This window comes from Prionailurus bengalensis, chromosome C1, assembly GCF_016509475.1.
Source record: "Prionailurus bengalensis isolate Pbe53 chromosome C1, Fcat_Pben_1.1_paternal_pri, whole genome shotgun sequence".
Taxonomy (NCBI): domain Eukaryota; kingdom Metazoa; phylum Chordata; class Mammalia; order Carnivora; family Felidae; genus Prionailurus; species Prionailurus bengalensis.
Window position 1 is genome coordinate 17,018,278 of NC_057345.1, and position 21,667 is coordinate 17,039,944.

Here is a 21,667-nt window from a genome sequence, read left to right on the forward strand (position 1 = left end):
CCCACCTGAAATTCATCTTTGAGGGGAAGGCAATACCTTGGGCTTCTTATTTTTCCATCTTGCCCTTATTCTGGAAGGTCCTCAGGTGTGTTGACATAGTTTTTGACATAGACTTCTCCAGTGTGTCGTTTGCATGTCGGCCCAGCTTATCTCAGTGCATGTCAGTTATGTGCTCCACATAACTCCAGTTAGCACCAATTAGCACCAGTGTGAATCCTGTGGCTATTTATAGAGGTGGAGTCCCAGCTCTGATGGCACAATTGGGAGAATAGGAAAATATCAGGGCCAAAACATTTCACATGTCATTTAATGAAATCGACCACTTCATAGAAAAGAAAGTTTGAATCATTGCCCTCAAAGGTTCCCCCTTTGAGGTACATATTTTGACCTTTTAAAAACTATAGAGCATTTGTGTTTTCATGGCTGGTTATGTTTAGTCTTTTTGTAAGGACCAACTCTGCTATATTTCGGGTTTTCAGGTTCCTAAAGAGAAAGATGAAATGGTAGAGCAAGAGTTTAACCGGTTACTGGAAGCTACATCTTACCTTAGTCATCAGCTCGACTTCAATGTCCTCAATAATAAGCCTGTGTCCCTTGGGCAGGCATTGGAAGTTGTCATTCAGTAAGTACTTTGATATTGCTTATTATATAGTGAATTACATTTAGACATTTGCTGTTTATGTTTTTGAGTTTTTCAGCAAGTATTATTTCAGCTAGTTTTCACTTATTTTCATGTGAATTAAATCCCAAAGTAAAACCTTTTAAAATAATTAAATTATCCTTAAGTCCCCTCTCAATTCTAAACTTCACAGCTTTTATGGTACTGAACTATATTTAACATAACCTAGAAAATAATTTGCCACCAGCTAACTTTCTTGTTCCCAAGTATTAGAAAGTTCAATCTTGATGTCCTTGAATGGTTTTGATGGGCTCCTGTCTTGTGCTGCAAAGCTAGCTGTGTGGCCAAGGCATATATATGTAGTATCTCTTTTAGGTTACAAGAAAAGCATGTCAAAGATGAGCAAATTGAACATTGGAAGAAGATAGTGAAGACTCAGGAGGAGTTGAAAGAACTTCTTAATAAGGTGAAATTTTGTATTTTCTTAATAGCTAAAGCTGCATCAGCTGGGGGAAGTGGGGGGGGGAGGAGCAAAGCCTTTAGAAATTTAAAAGTTTTTTTTTTTCCCTTAGAAAATCGTGACTAACAAAAGGCACTGTTTTTCTCTGTCAGTCTTTCAGTACAATATTATTGGTAAATTTTTGCCAGGGGAAATAGGTCTTTCCTATGTCAGGTTCCCTTTGGCTGTTGCAAAGGTAGCCCAGTGCCCTCTGCTGGATTCTGTGATAAAAGGGAGATTCGCTGTGCTGGGGTGAAGTTCCCACTGAGGAAGACAACAGGTCAACAGCCAGGACCATAATCTGTTGCCATAATTACTTGGCTTGAGGTGCCAGTATGGGGTTATTCCCCAGTGGTATGTCTGTTGAGGGCTCTTCTTTCCCACCACTTCCCAGAGACCCAGCTCCAGACTCCGAACCATTTGTTTCTCCTGATCCTACCAGCTGCAAACACAACATCAACTTAGGAAGAAACCATGAAGTGGGACAGCCCCTGTGGGGAGCTTTTTAATGCAAAATCTGGGTGCATTTTGTGACCAGACTCTTCCCTCACTCTGTGCCTTGTTTCTTCATTCATCCTGTCAAATGAAGAGGTCTGTGGCACAGCCTCTTCGTGGATTATGGCACGTGTGAAATGAGCAGAGAAGCTAGAGGATGGCCAGCTGGTGGGATAGCTGTGGGGCCCAATACCATCAGAAACCTGAGAAACTAACATTAGGAATGGCTTCGGATGGTCCTGCATGGTTATTTAGCCTTTTACATAATTTAGAAAACGAGTCGTGACAATTTGTCTCCCAAAACAGTAAGTTTAACTTAAATTGGTAGTGTTTTGTTTTTCCTGGAAATATAAATATATATAACATATATGTTAATTTATGTGTATTAATATATATGAGTATATATAATGTATATTATATATATATTAATGGAACACTCCTGGTTCTCCATTTGTTTTGGAAGATAGAGGTGATCTCACTTCTCTGATAATGATGTGATAACTCTGTGTTGAGCCATACGGGATTTTTTCCCTGTCCTAAAATATGATGTAGAAGAGGTATTTAAGAATTCTAAGGACCTTGCATCATAACCTGTTTTGGTATAATAGCAGTTTAGGGGAGGAACCAAAGCCTGCGATTTGGAGACGGATTACATCACTATCTGCAATGGTAAATTTGTATTTTTCCCTCTTAGATGGTAAATTTGAAAGAGAAAATTAAAGAACTCCATCAGCAATACAAAGAAGCATCTGAGGTCAAGCCACCCAGAGATATCACTGCAGAGTTCTTAGTGAAAAGTAAACACAGGGATCTGACTGCCCTGTGCAAGGTGTGGTATACGTACATGCCTGAGTGGGTTTACTAGGAGTCCTAAAAAAGAGTATAGATCTAGGAAACTTTGGAAAAGGGAGAGCAACTAGCCAATCACAGGTGCCTATGATAGGAAGGACAGGGGTTTGGTAACAGGAGCCAAGGTGACTGAATGGGTTAGTTCGGTTTGGGATCTGCATTTTCTTCAGAATTTCTACTTTGTTTTCATAATCTCACCCTTTAACTTACTTAAATCTCAGTTTAGCTCCTTGTCACAGTTTATCCCTGGCAGTTTAGAGTAATGATAATGGACATGGACTTCAGTCATTTGATATCAAACTGTCAGATTGAAATCCTTAACTTAGTCTCTCCTAGCCATGGGACCTTAGACTCCTTAATCACCTCATCGGTGATGTGGTTAATACTTCCCAGTTTTAAGGGATCTAAAATGCTTTATCCCAAGAAGATTGTGTGTGCGCGCACACACGCACACACACACACACACACACAAACACACACACATACATACATAACACAATGGAATGCTACTCGGCGATGAAAAAGAATGAAATCTTGCCATTTGCAACAACGTGGATGGAACCGGAAGATACTATGCTAAGTGAAATAAGTCAGTCAGAGAAAGACAGATATATGTTTTCACTCATGTGGAATTTGAAAAACCTATCAGAAGATCATGGGGGAAGGAAAGGAAAAAAAATAGTTATGAACAGGGAGGCAAAGAGAGCTGATGGGGTGGGGGTAGGGGGTGGGGAAAATGGGTGATGGGCATTGAGGAGGGCACTTGTTGGGATGAGCACTGGGTGTTGTATATAAGTGATGAATCACAGGAACCTACTCCTGAAGCCAAGAGTACACTGTATACACTGTATGTTAGCTAACTTGACAATAAGTTACATAAAAAAATCAAATCAAATGCTTTATCCCATGCTAGGGACATGGTGAATGCACAGGAAGTGGTAGTTGCTATTCTTTTCCACTCTGATTTTGTAGCACAGTTGTATGTTATTCCTTTATATCCTCCTCCTGCCTGCCCTCTCCCTGCCCTGATCCAGCCTTAAGCTGAGGCACCCTTACAGATAGGACCTGGACAGGGATGTGGTCCAGGCCTTACACTTTGTGGTATAAATGACCAGGTTGGTCTCTGACCCATCAAGATCAACCCAGTTCTCTTAACTTTATCAGGAATATGATGAATTAGCTGAAACACAAGGAAAGCTAGAAGAAAAACTTCAAGAATTGGAAGCCAATCCCCCAAGGTAAGGAAAACTTGCAGATGTTCAGAGAGAGAGCTTCTGCTGTTCTTTCTGTTATATTTAGAAGGAAAATTATAAAGCACTCTGGGCTTTTATTTATGTCCAATGAATGGATTATAATTTTAATGTGTAAGAGTGTCCTAGATACTTAAATACATTGATTTTTTTAGAAAGAGCCTTTCTAGGGGCACCTGGGTGGCTCAGCCAGTTGAGCGTCCGACTTTGGCTCAGGTCATGATCTCACGGTCTGTGGGTTCGAGCCCCACGTCAGGCTCTGTGCTGACAGCTCAGAGCCTGGAGCCTGCTTCCGATTCTGTGTCTCCCTCTCTCTCTGCCCCTCCCCCACTCTCACTTTGTCTCACTCCGTCTCTCAAAAATAAATAAATGTTAAAAAAAAAAAAAAAAAAGCCTTTCTCCACGAGACCTGACATTTGAATAAAATATATTGTCTTCTTTGTGTGGGGTAGAAGGTCGTACTATCTTAAATTCCCATAATTTTGAGGACTAGGAAAGTATTACACTGTGTTTCCATTGAATTTTTGACAGTGAATACTTGTATGCTGATACTGTAGTCCATGGTACATTTGGCCTCCACATATATATCTACTCTCTTCTGTAATTGGGAATGCTACCCATTCTTGTTTAAAAAAAAAAAAAAAATCATGCTTTCAAATAAGCTTTTATAATGACAGGTGCCAATATGAAGAAGTCTTTTATTCAGACAAATGAAGCCTGATAGTAATTTGCTTTAGAAAGTGAGCTTGGCACAGTCTAGGCACCAGTAATAAAGGAATTTCTTTATAAGAGGCACAGTACCAGGCTTAGGTTCCCTCACAGATACTAAGATCATCCACATCAGCCCACTGAGAATAGTATTGATGTCCTTTTAATAACCTGTGTTCCTGGTTTCATTTTGCAGTGACGTGTATCTCTCATCAAGAGACAGACAGATACTTGATTGGCATTTTGCAAATCTTGAATTTGCTAATGCCACACCTCTCTCTACACTCTCCCTTAAACATTGGGATCAGGTAAGTTTCATTATCATTTCTTTTGTTGTGTATGTCTTTGAGAGAGCTCGTAGGAGAAACTGTTAATTTGTATGTAGGTGTTTAAACAGCTTTATTAAGAGGTATAATTTGCGTACAGTACAATTTGCCTGTTTTAAGTGAACAGTTTGAAGTTTTGCCAAACCAACATGGTTGTGAACCACCACCACAATCAAGATACAGAGCATGTCCATCATCCTGAAAAGTTCTCTCTTGCCTCTTTGTGGTCAGTTCCCAGCCCTCCCACTCCTGGCCCAAGACAACCCCTGGTTTGCTTCCTGTCACTATTGTTTTGCTTTTTCTAGAATTACATATAAATTGAACCATATGGTATATAATCATACAGAATATAGCCTTTGTGTATACTTAGTATTGCCAGTTTTTGAAAATTTAGCCATTCTAATGGGTATATAGTAATATTTCATTGTGGTTTTATTTCACATTTGCTGAATAATAGGTGATGTGAAGCAACTTTTCATGTACTTATTGGCCATTCATATGTCTATTCCTTGGTGAAAAGTCTGTTCAGATCTTTTGCCCATTAAAAAAAAATCTGGTTGTCTGACCTCTTGTTGAATTGTGTTAAGAGTTCATTATGTTCTAGGGCACCTGGGTAGCTCAGTTGGTTAAGCGTCCGACTTTGGCTCAGGTCATGATCTCACGGTTTGCGGGTTTGAGCCCCACGTCGGGCTCTGTGCTGACAGCTCAGAGCCTGGAGCCTGCTTCAGATGCTGTGTCTCCTTCTCTTTCTGTCCCTCCCTCCCCTGCTCGTGCTCTGCCTCTCTCTCTTTCAAAAATAAATAAATGTTGGGGCGCCTGGGTGGTTCAGTCAGTTAAGCATCCCACTTCAGCTCAGGTCATGGTCTCGTGGTTTGTGGGTTTGAGCCCCACGACAGGCTCTATGCTGACAGCTCAGAGCCTAGAGCTTGCTTCAGATTCTGTGTCTCCTCCTCTCTCCGCCCCTCCCGTGCTCATGCTCTCTCACTGTCAATAAGAAATAAATGTTTAAAAAAAATTTTTTTAATAAATGTTAAAAAAAATTTTAAGAAGTTCATTATGTTCTTTAGATTGTGGATACAATTCCTTTGTCAGATTTATGTTTTGTAAGTATTTTCTTCCAGTCCATAGCTTCCTTTTTCATTTTCTAAGTAGTACCTTTCAAAAAGCAAAACTTTTTAATTTTATGAAGTCCATATTTCTCAACTCTTTTATTTAGCCTATGTGCTTTTTTATCCTGAAAAATTTTTGTTTAAACTTAGATCACCAGTTTTTCTCCTATTTTCTTTCTGAAGTTTTATGAACTTAGCTCTGTGATTCATTTTGGTTTTTTGTTGTTGTTTTCTTTATGATCCATTTTAATTTTTGTGTACAATGAAAAGTGAGGTTAGGGGTCATATTTTTCCATATGGCTATCTAATTCTAACACCATCCTTTTCTTTGTTTGTCTTGGCATCTTTGTTGACCATGTGTGAGACTGTTTATGGTTACTCCTTCTTGTTCATTTATTTGTCTATCCGTATGCCACTGTCATATGCTCTTAATTACTATTGCTTTATGATACATGTTGAAATTAGTGCAAGTTCTCCGACATTTTTTGTTTTATTTCTTAAAATTATTTTGGCTATTTTAAGTCTTCTGTATTTTCATAAAAATTTTAGAATCAGTTTATTGATTTTTATAAAAAAATACCTTCTGGGATTTTGATTGGTATAGGGATTTGAACATGGTATGGTATATCTCTCCATTTTTTAGGTTTTCTTTAATGTTTCTCAGCAATATTTTAACAGTTTTCAGTGTACAGGTTTTACACATCTTTTGTCGATTTCTTTTTTTTTTTTTTTCTTTAAGTTTTTATTTATTTTGCGGGAGAGAGAGAATCCCAAGCAGGCTCCATGCTCAGCACAGAGCCCTGACATGGGGCTCGATCTCACGACAGCAAGATCACGACCTGAGCAGGTATCAAGAGTCAGACGCTCCACTACCTAAGCCACCCAGGCGGCCCTTGTTGAATTATTCTTATGTATTTTAAGTGTGAATTACTCTTGAACTGGTGAGAAGTCAGAGGGCTTTTTGGATCCTGAATGGACTAATCTCCAAATCTCAGACTTTGACCAGACCGAAGACTACAGAAGTCAGTATTATATTTTTACTTAGATATTTGTATTTTCATTGTACATTTTCCTAGTAAAACTGGTTTGAATTCTTAATCTTTAGGTTATACCCTTGTTATTCTTCAGTATTTGAATTATAGTGAGGATTGGACTTGCTAGTGGTAAAAATCCTACAGAATTCCCAGTTTCTTTTCTTTCATGTAAATACTAAATTAGACCTTTCCTAGTCACTGATTTATCATTTGAAGTGTCAATATGTACCCATTTGTCATCTTATTAAATTTTGAATGTTTTGAACTGACTGGTATGGAGAGCAGATAAATCTGTCACTAAGTTGTGAGTTCTGCCAACCCAGTATTTTTGTCTAATTTGAAAGAATCATGCTATTTTCCCCCAGAAAGTTCATAAGATTAGAAAATATGACTAGCCTTCAAGAATTTCTCTATATAGAAAAATTTCCAGTAAATTCAAAGAAATAGGATCATTTTGGGAATTCTTCCAGATCAAATGTTGACTTCTTCACTATATGGATCATCTTGGGCCATTCTTTATAATCCCAGATTTTCATCTAGTTTGACCACCTTGAGTTTTGGAAGTCTTCCTCATCTTTCAAACTTGTTAAGTTTATTAAATAAAAACTGATTTTGTTCTCAGGTAAAAGAAAATGTAATTAGGATGGTGAATCTGACATCCTACCAAATCTGTAATGTGTTCAAAAGCCAAACAGACTAATCATCTAAATGTATTGAATCATCTTTCTTCATGAGATCCCACCTCCCTTTGCACAGTCTGGATTGAGGAATGGGGTATAGGACTGTGAGGAGAAAACTCTCTCAGATACGGCCATTAGGGACATTTTGGCATCTTGTCTTGTCTGGGGCAGCTGTAGTTGATGACTGAGTGGTAGTTTTAATTTCTGCCTTAGAATACTGACTTCTCCACCAACTAGTGTTTTTCAGTGTTGATCTTACAGAACTCCGTATATTTGGCATAAATTAAGACAACATGGATGTATGTCCTTTTCTGTCCTTTTAGGATGATGACTTTGAGTTTACTGGCAGCCACCTAACAGTGAGGAATGGCTACTCTTGTGTGCCTGTGGCTTTAGCAGAAGGCCTAGACATTAAACTGAATACAGCCGTGCGGCAGGTTCGGTACACAGCTTCAGGTATGTCACTGCTTCGCTGATAAGACAAACCTCTTACTCTGAAACTGATCTTTTGTTGAGTTTGACCTACAGAAAAAATGTTTCCTCATCAAATGTTGCGTAAGCTAGGACTCCTGATTTTTAAAAATTTGCATTTACAAAAGGATTGAGCCCTTGTAGAGCCTCTGACATTCTGATCCCATCATTGTGTAAGCCAAAAAACGGAGGCAAGTTTTAGTTTCCAATCTGTACGCAAATTACTTTGGTACGGTAACAATAGCCAGTGAATTTAGGTCTCATTTTGCTGAATGTATTCTTAAATACCAGGATTTTGGCCTCTAGACACAGTGGGCCCCACCCCTTGTATTTCACCTTCACCGTCTGCGTCTTGATCTTTGGATCCATTCCTGTCCATGTGGGCTAACAGCTCAGGCTGGTTTCTGATTCTAGGAGCAATCTGCTAATAAGATGACTTCAAAGCTGGAATTGCCCTGTGATTCCCATGGCGGCTCAATGCTCACTGTTGCTGGTTTCAGGGAACATTTAATGTTGAGTACAGAGAACCCGCTGTCCACCCACCTTTGGAATTAATAGTCTAGAACTCTTGATGATAGCTAGTCACCCCACTCCCCTCTCCCAGGGCCCTCATGACAAGTGGAGATGTGGCCATCAACCTTGCTTGCCCTTCATGGCCCGTTTTCTAGAATGGCAGAGTTTACCACAGATTTTGTTTTGTTTTGTTTTTAAACAACCACTGAAACCAGTTTCCATTTAATTTTCCCTTCATATGCAGCTTCTAGCTGATGTTAAGACCTATAGCTTTTAAATAGCCATTTGCAGGCAGATTAAGAACAGTGAGAAAGTAGACATGAATTGAGCTTTCATACCAATTTTGAGCTATCTATATATTTTTTGAAATTATATAAGTAGGTATCGATTGCAGAAAAAATTCAAACACAAATGAGGAAAAATAATATTAACCTATTTTCAGTGCCTTTTCTGTGGTCAACTTTGAGCTTTATTCCTGCTCTGGCGAGTGAGGCATCACAGTACATTCTCAAGAATAGCACGCTCTGCACCAGTCTTCTGTTCTGGTCCTTTAGTAAGCTCCTAACCACAGTGGAGAGGTATTGCTTTTACCGGTATAGCCCTTTATTCTTAACTTTGGCCTAAATTTACTTAATCTCTGATAAGTAATAATGTTCTTCTGTTAGTCCGGAAGAGCACCAGTGTCTCAGGAAGGTAAGACAGTGCAGTGGTGGTGAAGATCCAGGACTCTGAAGTTGGACTATTAGCGTTGGAGTCCTGGCACTTGTTGCCCATGTGGCCTTAGACAAATTATTTCACCACTGTCTCAGTTTTCTTCTGTCAAAAAATGAATAGGACGGGGGCGCCTGGGTGGCGCAGTCGGTTAAGCGTCCGACTTCAGCCAGGTCACGATCTCACGGTCTGTGAGTTCGAGCCCCGCGTCAGGCTCTGGGCTGATGGCTCAGAGCCTGGAGCCTGTTTCCGATTCTGTGTCTCCCTCTCTCTCTGCCCCTCCCCCGTTCATGCTCTGTCTCTCTCTGTCCCAAAAATAAATAAACGTTGAAAAAAAAAAAAAAATGAATAGGACGGATTTCATAAACTTATGGTAAGAATTAACGGAGGTAGTACGTAGATTCTATTGTGCACTGGACATTCAGTGTTGTCTTTATCACCAGTAAAGTCTTTTCCCTCCATCCTCTCTAGGATGTGAAGTGATAGCTGTGAATACCCGCTCCACAAGCCAAACCTTTATTTACAAATGTGATGCAGTTCTCTGTACCCTTCCCTTGGGTGTGTTGAAGCAACAGCCACCGGCTGTTCAGTTTGTGCCACCTCTTCCTGAGTGGAAAACATCTGCAGTGCAAAGGATGGGATTTGGCAACCTTAACAAGGTAACTTGCCTGAGGCACACACTTCTCTGCATACCCACTGTACAAATACCGGTCTTAGTGCCCTCCAGCCAGAGAGCCTAGGGCTTTGCATTTTTGTATGTTCTGCTGTGCTCTCTGCTCTGTGATATCAGGGTGAGTTGAGGCCTGTCAATTCTTTCATTTCAGTGCCTAATTCTATATAAAGTATCCACGAAGACTTAGTCTTCCGGGATCACTTCGCAAGCCTAAGCCTATAAAAAGTTCTAAATGTTGTCCCAAGTAATACGTTGATAATAGGGATTTCTAGGCTTATATTGAGAGTGGGTTAAAAGGAACTTTAATAAGGTCTGAGGAAGAAGTATTTCCTGTTGAGGCTTAGCTCTGCTTAAAGCCATGTTCTTGGAGTTGTGTCGTCAGTTCATGTGCTCCTTTTTTACGATAGGTGGTGTTGTGTTTTGACCGTGTGTTCTGGGATCCAAGTGTCAATTTGTTCGGGCATGTTGGCAGTACAACTGCCAGCAGAGGTGAACTCTTCCTCTTCTGGAATCTTTATAAAGGTAACTCCTTCCTGGTTTTAATCTTCCTTGTATTCTTATGGAAGTAAAGAATTAGGAATATTCTGGTTTTTCTCAAATACGTATGTCTTGATTTTCCATTAACTCAACCAACCAGCAATTTCTAAAAATCCTGCATAGGTACTGGGGATATGGGGGGTTTTGGAAAAAGGCTGCCTTCAAGGAGTTCAGAACCTAGTGGGAAATACAGTAAAGAGGTGAACAGTCTAGGAACAGGGCTTATAAGTAGAGGGTCACAGTGAAAGCCCAGGGCACTGTAAAGAAAACATAAAGAATCAACCCAGCCAGGAGGTACAGAACCAGGGAAGCTTCCCAGAAGGGAAAATTGTATTTATTCCTCATTCCCAAGACTTTTGTATCTGACTGGCCCCTGCATCTTTGATCACTTCCTTTAGGATTTTGTAGCAAATTCCTACCTTCTGTTTTAAGTTCTCCTGTAATTGGATTGCTCTTCTCTATGGTGCTTAAAATATTTTATGTATGTGTGTGTATACATGTATGTAAAATATTATCTATTTTATGTCTTCTACTTCAGGGCCTCTGTATTTACTTTGGTCTGGGCCTGGGCAGCTTTTATTTTTCTTCTCTTTGTTCCCAACATGGCATACTCTGCCCAGCCTTTCAGGTCTTGACCTAAATGCCACTGTCTCAGAGTCCCTTCGGGACACACGTACCTCCACTGCCTCAAATCTAAAATAAATCCCTGTAGAGATGCCTGGGTGGCTCAGTCGGTTAAGCGTCTCACTCTTGGTTTCGGCTCAGGTCATGATCTCTTGGTTTTGTGAGTTTGAGCCCCACATTGGGGATTCTCTCTCTCTCCTGGTCTCTCTGCCCCTCCTGCACTCATTCTCTCTCTCTCTCTCTCAAAATAGATAAACTTAAAAAAATTAAACCCCTATATTATTCTTTCTGTATCCTTTTTTGTCATTGCTTTTATCAGTGCATAATTATAGGTGTGATTATTTCTGCTGATCTGTGGAGCATATCATTTAGTTTATATCTTTTATATCCCAGTAATCTAGTACTGTGCCTATCACAGAAGCCTGTTGCATCAATACTCACCAAATGTGGGTGGGTAGAAGTGGTGATGGGCCTGGAATAGGTAAAGGGATGTAGCTCTTGCTATGGAGCTAAGGCGGTCAGGGCTAAGGATTCTGTGCCTAAATATAGGAATACTTGAGTTCTGTCTTCAAGACTTCTGTATTAGACAGTTACAAGTGGTTAATTGCATGAGTCACACTTCACTCACCTCTATAGTTTGCCAGCTCACTTCTAGCGATGGATTTTAAGTTGCTGTTTCAGAAACATTGCTTGTTTCCAGCCAAGTGTTGCATGTCTGTCCATTGGTCATCAGATTTCAGGGTGCTTGGAATAATGTGGGCCCTGACAAAGCAGTTCTTGAGAAAAGTCTAAGAAAACCCTGGAATTATCCTTTCTGTTTTTCTAGCTCCGATACTATTGGCACTAGTGGCAGGAGAAGCTGCCGGCATCATGGAAAATATAAGTGATGATGTGATTGTTGGCCGATGCCTGGCCATCCTCAAAGGGATTTTTGGTAGTAGTGCGGTGCCCCAGGTAAGTAAGTGGGTAGGAGCAAGTGGGGATCAAGAGTTCACACTAAAGCAGGGTTTGACATAGTCTCTTTACGTTGGTCAGGACAGTTTCAGTCAGAATGGAGAAGTGGGTGCTGGGTTTACATGAATGCTGATGTTTGGAACCATAATGTTAGGTGTAGGGTTCAGAAGAGCCCCCCTCCCACTCCCCCGTACATGGACTAGGGAATTGAGGTGGCTGTTTGCTGCACATCCCTGCTTGTCTCATCCATTGTATCTATGTGTGGAGTCACACCACTGCTACCTTTTAGACAAAGTAGTCAGAGTCCCTTGGGGGCTGCCTGGGTGGCTCAGTCAGTTAAGTGTCTGAGTTCGGCTCGGGTCATGATCTCATGGTTCATGAGTTTGAGCCCCGCGTTGGGCTCTGTGCTGACAGCTCAGAGCCTGGAGCCTGCTTCGGATTCTGGGTCTCCCTCTCTCTGCCCTCTCCCGCTCGTGCTCTCTCCTAAAAGTAAATAAACATTTAAAAAAAAAAATCTCTTGGTACTTTTTTCTATTCTTTAGGTCCATTGAAACACTTTTTAGATCCTTAGGATTCCTTTGAGAGAATGCTTATTAATGCTTCATGTGAATTAGAATGAAAGTCAAGCCCTGGGTAGATGTCATAGGCAAGGCAACGGGGAAGCTTAGTCAGAAGCCATTTGCGTTGTGTGTCATATAGCAGCAGCATTCATCACCTGGCTAGCCCATGTCTCCTGCCTCTTTACCGCTCGGTTACATCTCCACCCACCCCAGCTTTTCCACTTTTCAGAGATGATTGGTTTGTCCTTTGTCATATAATAACTACTGCTCATGCTTTTTCCTTTAGCCCAAGGAGACTGTGGTATCCCGCTGGCGTGCTGATCCCTGGGCACGGGGCTCCTATTCATATGTAGCTGCAGGATCATCTGGAAATGACTATGATTTAATGGCTCAGCCAATCACTCCTGGCCCTTCAATTCCAGGTGCCCCACAGGTGAGAAATTGGCAAACCACCAAGGCTTATTTGGGAAAAAGCCAGTATCCCGGGATTTGTTTTTTTTTTTTTTTTTAGATTTTAGTCATTCTGTCCTTGGAGCCTTTCAAATACTAAGAGCAGAGGAAAAGGGAGGAAGAGTATTATTTGTGTCTGATTTCTCACATTGTGGCTCCGTAAATCTAGGCAGTCCACATTCCCAATGGAAGAGTCCACAGTATAAGCCAGTTACTTTTTCCTTATTCAAGTTTGTCCCTAAAAGTTAGGACGAAAAACATTTTTAATTGCACCCCATTTTGTAATGGCTCATAGGATTATTGCAGGTATCAGTTACTAGGTGTCTCCAGTACATGCCCCTGAGGGGTTCTTATCTAGATAATGCCAAACCCTGCTCCAGAGAGTAGTAAGCATTCCTCAGGACCCTGTGAACCTGCTCTGGAGCTGAGAGGCAAAGGTGTTCCTGAATTAGAACAAATGCTGGACTCTGTGTGGTACAGAGCAGTCAGGAACCCCTCTGCCCCAGTAGGTACCGTATGAGGCAACGGAAGCTCTAGAACCGGATATCCCCCAGCATTAAATAATCCCTAAGAACAGATGCAGTTATGCATTACCCTAGGACTAAGGCTGGGCTGAATTTTGTCATATTTCTACTTTTATCAATTTTAGGATGCCTACTGTCAAGGGAGGCCCTTTTTGGTAGGATGATGGTCTGTGATTGGCAGACCAACAGGAATTTGGCCGTTTAAGTACAGCAGAAATGCTGTTTGCAACCTGATTTTTCTCTCATTTTTTTTTTCTTTCCTGAAATAGCCAATTCCACGACTCTTCTTTGCTGGAGAACATACAATCCGTAACTACCCAGCCACTGTCCATGGTGCTCTGCTGAGTGGGCTGCGAGAAGCCGGAAGGATTGCAGACCAGTTCCTGGGGGCCATGTACACCCTGCCTCGCCAGGCCACACCAGGCGTTCCTGCACAGCAGTCCCCAAGCATGTGAGACTGATGGGTTCCGAGGGAAGCAACCAATGTGCGTGTCTTTTGCTGTGTAGACAGAGCTCTTGTAGCAGTACCGGATCCCACTGAGAAACTCACTCTGGCATCTGGGCTCCCAGTCAGCTGCTGGAACTCATGATGCCAAGTGGCCAAGGAGGTTGCCTCCTTGAGTGACTTAGAGCTAGAGAGGCAGTATGGGGAGGGGACATCTTAGTCTCTTGGTGTGTGGTGGGTTTTTATATTTTAAAAATAAAACTTCATATAAAATTCTTCCTATCTTCTTTTGTTGTTGTTTCCCCTTGGAGTTATACAAGACAGGAGTACTGTGCCTTTGGAAACGGCAGTTTTATCCACGTTTAGATAGAGGAGATTTATATAAAGGAAAAAAACGGTTGGGTCAGGTCTGAAGACAGGGTTGAGGGAAGCCCCACAGAGGCAATGGGCTCCCTGATCTGTGGAACTGGAGAGTTCCCTATTGGGATTATGGGGTGACTGTATGCTAAGACTATGAAGCTACAGGTCAAGCATATGGATATTAGGAAATTTTGAATCATTAAGACGAAACAAGGCAGAGTTTGGGTGTGTCTCTAGCAGACCATCTGGCTTTACTCCCCAGGTTCCGTCCATGGGTATGTGCTAACTTTGCACTTTTGTCCAAAGTACTGCTATAAAAGGTTAGGAAGTGTTACATTAAGAAGATCAAGGGTTTAGATGACTTACTTAGCTGGTATGTTAGTTTCCTACTGCTGCTGTTAACAGATTACCACAGCAGGCTTGGGAGGGAAGGTTCCATTTCCTTGCTTTTTTAGCTTCTAGTGTGTTCCTTCTATATTCCTTGACTTGGGTGGCCTCTTCATCCATCGTCAAAGCACACTACTTGAGGGTTGGCTTTAGCTCACTTGATTCGCAGTTGATTGTCAGAGCACATTACTCCAATTTCTGCTTCTCTTGTTCTCTAGTCCTATCTTCGTGCCTCCCCTCTTACAAGGATACTTATGATTTCATATAAGGTAGTAAAACATTTTTATAAGAAAGGTATTACAGTAACTGTTCCTTCTCAAGCTTTCCTAACAGTGTTACTAAATGCATGTACATGATCTGTTTCTGGAAATTGGCTTTTACTAATGTTACAATTCTTCCCTGTAATTAGTCTAAATGAGGTTTTATTCTTAGTAAGATTTAGGTGACATTACATTGATGGTCTGAAGAGAAGACGGAGAGGGCTTTTCCCCTAGTCTTGGAACGAGTAACAGCAGTGAAGAACATCTGCGCAACAGGATCAGGGCAAGTGGTATAAAGGTGAGAACAGCATGCAGTGGAAAGTATATGGACTTTGGACCTATATTTGAATCCCGGCTCTGCCATTAATATTGTTACCTCAGGGGGGGTCACAGTTATCTGATCCAGAGTTAGGTGCTTTAAAACGTGTGTTTTTTAAATACATGGCATAGGTAGCTTGAGACTGATCATCGTTTTGTGTGTGACAACAGACAAGCCTAAAACTAAAATGTAGCAATGAAATAGCTGCTACAATTCTAAGTCCAGTTCAGTTATGTGGGTGGTAGGTGTGTCATTTTCCAAGCCTCAGGTCTTTACAGCATCATTAATTAGTTGGCTGAGTATTTTAAGTAAATAAAGTACAAGGAAATATACTAGCTATACCAGTGCACGGACAACAGTTGTACTCAGGACATCAACAAAAATGGCATCACTGACTCACACAGACCACATGGAAACTAGGGAGCTTTATTGGTTACATATTGTGCTGCAGAGCCAACAGACAGCATTAGAGCCAGAGGATACATGCAGACAGGCAGCTTCCACTATACACATGCACCCAAGGAGCCCTGAGTCACTGCTCATGGCTTCGCCCTGGTTTCCAGCAACAGGGTCCGGCCTCCTTGGTCCCAGGCTTGGAGCAGGAATGTAGAAGCTGCTGCACCTAGACTCCAAGGGGCAGGGGCGAGACCAGAGCACCTGCCTGAACAAGTAGATGTGGACTGACAGATACTGATGCCCCCTCGCAAAGGGGCCTTTAATGCATTAACAGGTTTTTTTTGAGGGCTGTACTTCCCTAGCCCTCCCAATCTTTAAAATACAAAAAAATAGACTTTATTCTCTTAAAAATACATTCCATTCAGTACATGTTCTGAGCTGTGAAGCAGCAGGAAAATAGGGCCCCTTTCCTATGGTCTTGGTTGTGAGGCTTTGAGGAGAACACCCTGTGGCCCACCCAGGGTAGACAAAAGATAATCCCTAAAAGCAGCTCTTCCAAAGCAATCTCGTCAGAGTGACAACAAACCCCACATCGACAGAGGCAGCTAGGGACCCAGCCTCTGGGTCCCAGTTCCTTTACTGGAAAATGGTAGCACCTGGCGCTAACCCACTAAATATAAAGCACTAAAACTGCCCCAGGATGACAGGTCCAAGATCAACATAGACCCTCGCACACCCCATGAGAGGGGAATGATTTATGTGCAGGCTTGCCTGGGGCAGAGGTTGGAGTCCTTGGCCCCACTGCAAATCCCCTTTGCCCACCATCCCTGCAGCTTTCTCTGGTTGCTTTTAGTACCAGAGTAGTGAGATGCAGCAGCAGGTGGAAGAGAGACCAGCCTCTGGCATTCAGCCAGCTCTGCTTCCTCCAACCAAGCAGCTCTGGAGTGCCAGGTTCCCTGGGCTCACTGGGAACCCTCCCACAACAAATACACCTGCCAGTAAAATCTAGAGTTGGAGCTACACTGCAGAAGAGGCTTGTCATGTAAGTGGGTTTATTGGCTGGGACAGTGGGAATATTTGGCTTGACTGGACCAGCTACTTAATTACCAGGTCTCCCCTTTATATGGAAATTTCCTCCAGGACCCCTGGTGGTGAGGCCTGGGTCCAGAAGGTCACACACAGGTTGCTTTTCAGAAAGGTGCCTTCCAACTTTGGAATCTGAAAGCCAGCCTTGCCAGCCATTTGAAACCCAGAGGAACTGAGCCTCCAGCCTTCATCTGCTATTACAAATGGTATCTTCTGCAATGCTGAGGACACTTAAAAATAAACTCTATTTTACAATGGTTCTAGAAAGTACGCAGATTAAGGAAACAATATTTATCCTGAAATAATTGTTACAATCAAACCCTATTGCACTCAGATTTTAAGATAGCAGCCCCCAGCAAGAGGGCACCATAGCTGTCCCTCTTCCAGAGCATTTGGGTAGTGGCAGATGTTGGTGCTGCTGCAGTGTGGAAAGATCCAGACTTTGGCACCAGGAGCTACAGCACCAGAATCCAGGGCTCCAACGCCCAAAGAAGAGAATTAGCGGCGAAATCTTTGTAGGCATGGCTTGGCACCCTTTTGTTTCCACCAGCAGAGAAGAGCCACAGACTTGGTTTCCTATAACCTCAGTTGACCACCGCAGAGGTCTGTTTCCTAGTTTCTGGCCAGGGACCCAGGAGAAGCAGCAGGAAGAGATTTTGAAAACAGCATCTTAAAACTGAGCAGCTGAGTCAGCACTATGTAGAGGAAAGATGAGCTACACAGCAATGCCCTTAGACTGGCAGACCTCCAGAAAATGGAAGTAAGCGCAAAACATTCCTGACCCCGAAAGGAAGCTCATCAGCGTGCCCCCAAGCCGCCTCCAGGATGGCCAAGTCTGAAGGCAGACACGGACGGGCGAGATGAACACTGGTTCCCACACCAAGTGCAGGCAGGGACTATGGCCCACGAAGCACAGCAACGGGAGACAGCCAACTTGTGTCACAAAAGCCAGGGGGTGCTGTGTGGCAAGTGGGCAAGGCTGGTGCCAAAAGGGCTGCAGAAGCCATCTGATCTTATCCCTTCATCTTACAAACTAGAAAAAGGAGGGAGCTTCTCTGAGCTCATCCTCCTGACATTAGAACATGGAAAGAGTAAGGCCCAGAAAAACAAGGCCGGGGAGGACCCATTCCCCAAAACCATCTGGATGCTACCTTCCAAAAGCAGAATCACCCCCCACAGGACAGTGTAAACAGAACAACCTCAGAATGCCAGATTTAGGACCCTTAGAGACCATTACAAAGAATTCATTTTTATAGATAAGGAAACTGAGGCCCCACGAGGACAGTGACTTGCCCAAAGTCACACAGCAAAAAGTACAAAGCCATGAAGCAAATTCAGCTTTCCTGACTCCTAGTAATGCTCTCTTTCACTATGAAGGAACAGTGTCTGTGCCATTAAAAGTAGCCTTTGAAAAGGGAGCCCTTCTCTGAACTGAGAAAGTTACACAAAAAGCAGTGCCAAGAATATACGGTTCCTTTCAACTTCCCCATGTGACGTAAGGAAACTATTCAACTTTATGTGGCTTCCTGAAACGTTTGCTGCATTTTGTATTATATAAACCTGGGGCCCTCAGTGGGCACGTAGTACTTTTCCTCCAGTGAAGTCATCACGACAGTTTGCAGAAACCATGGGCCCACTTCTGTAGGAATGCATCAGTTCGGTAAAGTGCGATTCCTCCTCCTCCATGGGGGAATGAAGGAAGAGGAAGAAAGTCCATGCCTTTCATGGAACTATTGCTTTGTGGAGTGACTGGGGAAATGTTTCTTCCAGCCCACTTTCCCCCTTGCTGGGCACTTCCTAGAAGGCAGAGTATGCTGGGTCAGGCCCAGTTTAGTCCGGAAGTATTCCAAAGATGGAAACGACGGAGTCAGCCTGAAGTCTCCAGCCACGGGAGAGGAGCAGGCAGTGCCAGCAGCATTACGGGTGCCCAGAAAAGGAGATGCGTGAGGCTTGTGCACTTCCAGGTGCCTTTGGAAGGTGAGCATAGAGCCAGGGGAGGGGAGGGATGATGCCATTCCAATAGGTGGGTACCCGTGTGCTCTGCCCCCAGGAAACAATTGTCAGCCGGGGGCGATGTCCGAGAAGCTTCAGCCTAAAGGTTGGTCCCGTAATCCCTTAGAGGCAGCACAGACCTCTTCTGCTGTACAAGTCTGAGGAACTCCAAAGGGGAAAGGAGTAGAAGCCCCCTAGATGGAGGTGACGGCTGCTAAGTCTTAGGGGGTACTTAGGCCCCCAGGGCAAACAAGGAGTGAACTGGATGCAGTGAGACGAAGAAATGAACCACACTGAAGGGGCTGCCCTCTGACCCACTGAGAAGCAGAGGAGAGCTTTCAGCTGTTGTGGTATGGTGAGGATGCAAGGGGCTTCTAGATCTTTCCCCATCTGGGGGCCAGAGTGGCCCATCCGATCTGGGGACAGGGGCAAGGAGAGAGAACTCATGCATCAGGGAAGGCTGGGCCTGGGTGACTATGTCCAGCTTGTAGTTTCTGATCCCCTCTGGCCAACTGGCAAAATGACCCGAGCCACAGCCTGGTTTGCCACAGTCTCCCAGCCAAGGCCTGGCGTCTAGCCTGGTTAACTGGCCTTGCATCCTTCATAGGGCAGGAAGGCAGGAGAGCGGAGAAGCAGGAGCAGAGGAGACAGCAGACCTCACCCAGCTGGTTCAGTTGTCCTCGGCACAGGGCCTGGCTGGCCGTAACCGTTCCTCAGCCCGGGCTCGCCCGGGCTCCGGCAGCCCCTGCTTCGCAGGCAGTTCAGACCGCTCCAGGGAGTTGTGCAGTCGTCTGTGGACACCGAGTGTGCAGTCGTCACCTTCCTCCTGTGCCAAAAATGACAAAAAGTGAGCTGCGAAGGACAGTAGCGAGTAACAAGACACACTCCCTCCCTCTCCCAGTGGTCTTCTTCAGCCTGGCAGAGGGAGGCAGAGTGCAGACAACAGCTGAACTGCAGAGATTCGCTTTGGCCTAAGGAAACCGGTAGACTACAAACTCCCAAGCTGCTGGGGCTCAGAGGGTAGACTGGCGGCTCCCAACTGAGCAAGGGCGTGTGGAGGACGGGGCCTGCACCACATGGTCCTGTAAGGAGGCCCAGAGACCCTTGAGTTCTGCGCGTGCAGGCTGCATTTCCCTGCTGGGAAACAAGGGAGTATATACTGCCGAAAAGGACACTGGACCATGCTTTTCCTACTTTCCACTTATAAACTACCAAAAAGCCCAGGTGCCTTCCCTTTTGGGTCCTACACCTATGCCTTATCCTGTTTGTCAGCCAGAGCTTCAAGGGACTAAACACCCCTCTCCACTTTCCTACCAGAGTTCTGCCTCTTCAGTGTTGGTCCTTCAGAGAGAATGCAGATCAAAACAGAAGTAAGAGTGAGAAACGTTGGCAGGGTAGAGAGAGTACTGGATTCAGAAACGGGAATCTTGCGGGCACCGGGGTGGCTCAGCAGGTTAAACTTCTGTCTCTTGATTTCAGCTCAGGTCATGATCTCAGTTTGTAGTTCAAGTTCCACATCATCAGGCTCTGCACTGACCGCATGGAGCCTGCTTGGGATTCTGTGTCTTCCTCTCTCTTTGCCCGTGTTCTCTCTCTCAAAAATAAACATTTAAAAACAAAAACAAAAACAAAAAAACGGGAATCTTGGATTCAAATCCTAGCTCTCATCCAATAATTCATTTGGGTGGCCTTAGGTATGACACTTTGTGGCTCTGACCATCCGTGTAAATCTAAAAAGTGGAGATAATACCTGCCCACAGGGCTCTTGGAAAAACTGTGGCAGTGGGAACGTGCTCTGTCAGATGGTGAGTACCCTATATGGACTCACAGGACATTTCAATTGAATACACCTGCCTTTTAAAAAGAAGGAAACCACTTCCAAAACGTCTCTCATCCTCAGAGGCTCCACATCTAAAAGACACTCCTAGGGGCTTCCCCTTTAGGTGCTGTTCTGACACTCTGACCCTCAGAGGCGGAGGTGGTTCTGGATTTATCTATCCTGTAATGAGCGTACTGAACTAGTCCTGCCCTCAGACTGATGATAAAATGGCTTAGACAAAATAAAGTGACACATGGACACAAAGTATATAAAGTAGGCCCAGTGGAAGCCTCACTCTCCTCCCCCATATGCCAGCAGCTGGCAAAACTTTGCTGTGAAAACCCTCTCCCTGCCCCCCCACCCCCGTCCTACGTGTGCTACAGAAGGGTCACCGGGTACCCTGGCATAGGGCTTCCCAGTGGCCACAGCTGGTTCTTGGGCTTCTAGGTGCTGCTCTATAGGGTTTTAGGGGGAGGTTTTTTTTTCGCTATGCTGGCAAACCAAGAGAATGGAGGCTAGATCTCTCTTTTTTGTGTGACCTTCATATATAGAAGAGATAAACTGGTGGGGCGCCTGGGTGGCGCAGTCGGTTGGGCGGCCGACTTCAGCCAGGTCACGATCTCGCGGTCCGTGAGTTCGAGCCCCGCGTCGGGCTCTGGGCTGATGGCTCAGAGCCTGGAGCCTGTTTCCGATTCTGTGTCTCCCTCTCTCTCTGCCCCTTGCCCGTTCATGCTCTGTCTCTCTCTGTCCCAAAAATAAATAAACGTTGAAAAAAAATTAAAAAAAAAAAAAAAAGAGATAAACTGGAAAAGGGGGTTGGGGAAACTCATGCTGCTCTCTGGCAAACACCTCCTTCAAGGTACTAAACTTCTTCAAGGCCAAACCTACCTTATTTTCAGTTCTCTGAGCAATCCATCTAGCTCTCCCAGGATTTCTCAGCCGCATAATCCTGAGACACACAGGCCAGAGCAGAGGGAGCAAAGAGGAAGGTAAAAGAGTAAAGGGGGGGGGGGGGCA

General features: G+C 43.8%; 2 protein-coding genes across 8 annotated transcripts in view; one reads left to right on the forward strand and one right to left on the reverse strand.

Moving 5' to 3' along the window:
* The window catches only part of KDM1A (lysine demethylase 1A), a 63,032-nt gene extending 48,725 nt beyond the window's left edge, over window positions 1-14,307 (forward strand). For all 4 annotated transcript variants that reach the window (XM_043574064.1, XM_043574066.1, XM_043574067.1 and 1 more), the window contains 11 exons: window positions 480-622; window positions 995-1,085; window positions 2,308-2,442; window positions 3,627-3,700; window positions 4,617-4,728; window positions 7,893-8,025; window positions 9,736-9,923; window positions 10,345-10,459; window positions 11,925-12,052; window positions 12,899-13,045; window positions 13,856-14,307. In XM_043574064.1, coding sequence (XP_043429999.1) covers window positions 480-622; window positions 995-1,085; window positions 2,308-2,442; window positions 3,627-3,700; window positions 4,617-4,728; window positions 7,893-8,025; window positions 9,736-9,923; window positions 10,345-10,459; window positions 11,925-12,052; window positions 12,899-13,045; window positions 13,856-14,041 — 1,452 coding nt within the window. In that variant the 3' untranslated portion in view covers window positions 14,042-14,307. The remainder of the gene's footprint in view (window positions 1-479; window positions 623-994; window positions 1,086-2,307; window positions 2,443-3,626; window positions 3,701-4,616; window positions 4,729-7,892; window positions 8,026-9,735; window positions 9,924-10,344; window positions 10,460-11,924; window positions 12,053-12,898; window positions 13,046-13,855) is intronic.
* A 1,453-nt stretch (window positions 14,308-15,760) lies between these two features.
* LUZP1 (leucine zipper protein 1) overlaps window positions 15,761-21,667 on the reverse strand; it is a 103,362-nt gene continuing 97,455 nt past the window's right edge. For all 4 annotated transcript variants that reach the window (XM_043574062.1, XM_043574061.1, XM_043574060.1 and 1 more), the window contains one exon: window positions 15,761-19,657. In XM_043574062.1, coding sequence (XP_043429997.1) covers window positions 19,502-19,657 — 156 coding nt within the window. In that variant the 3' untranslated portion in view covers window positions 15,761-19,501. The remainder of the gene's footprint in view (window positions 19,658-21,667) is intronic.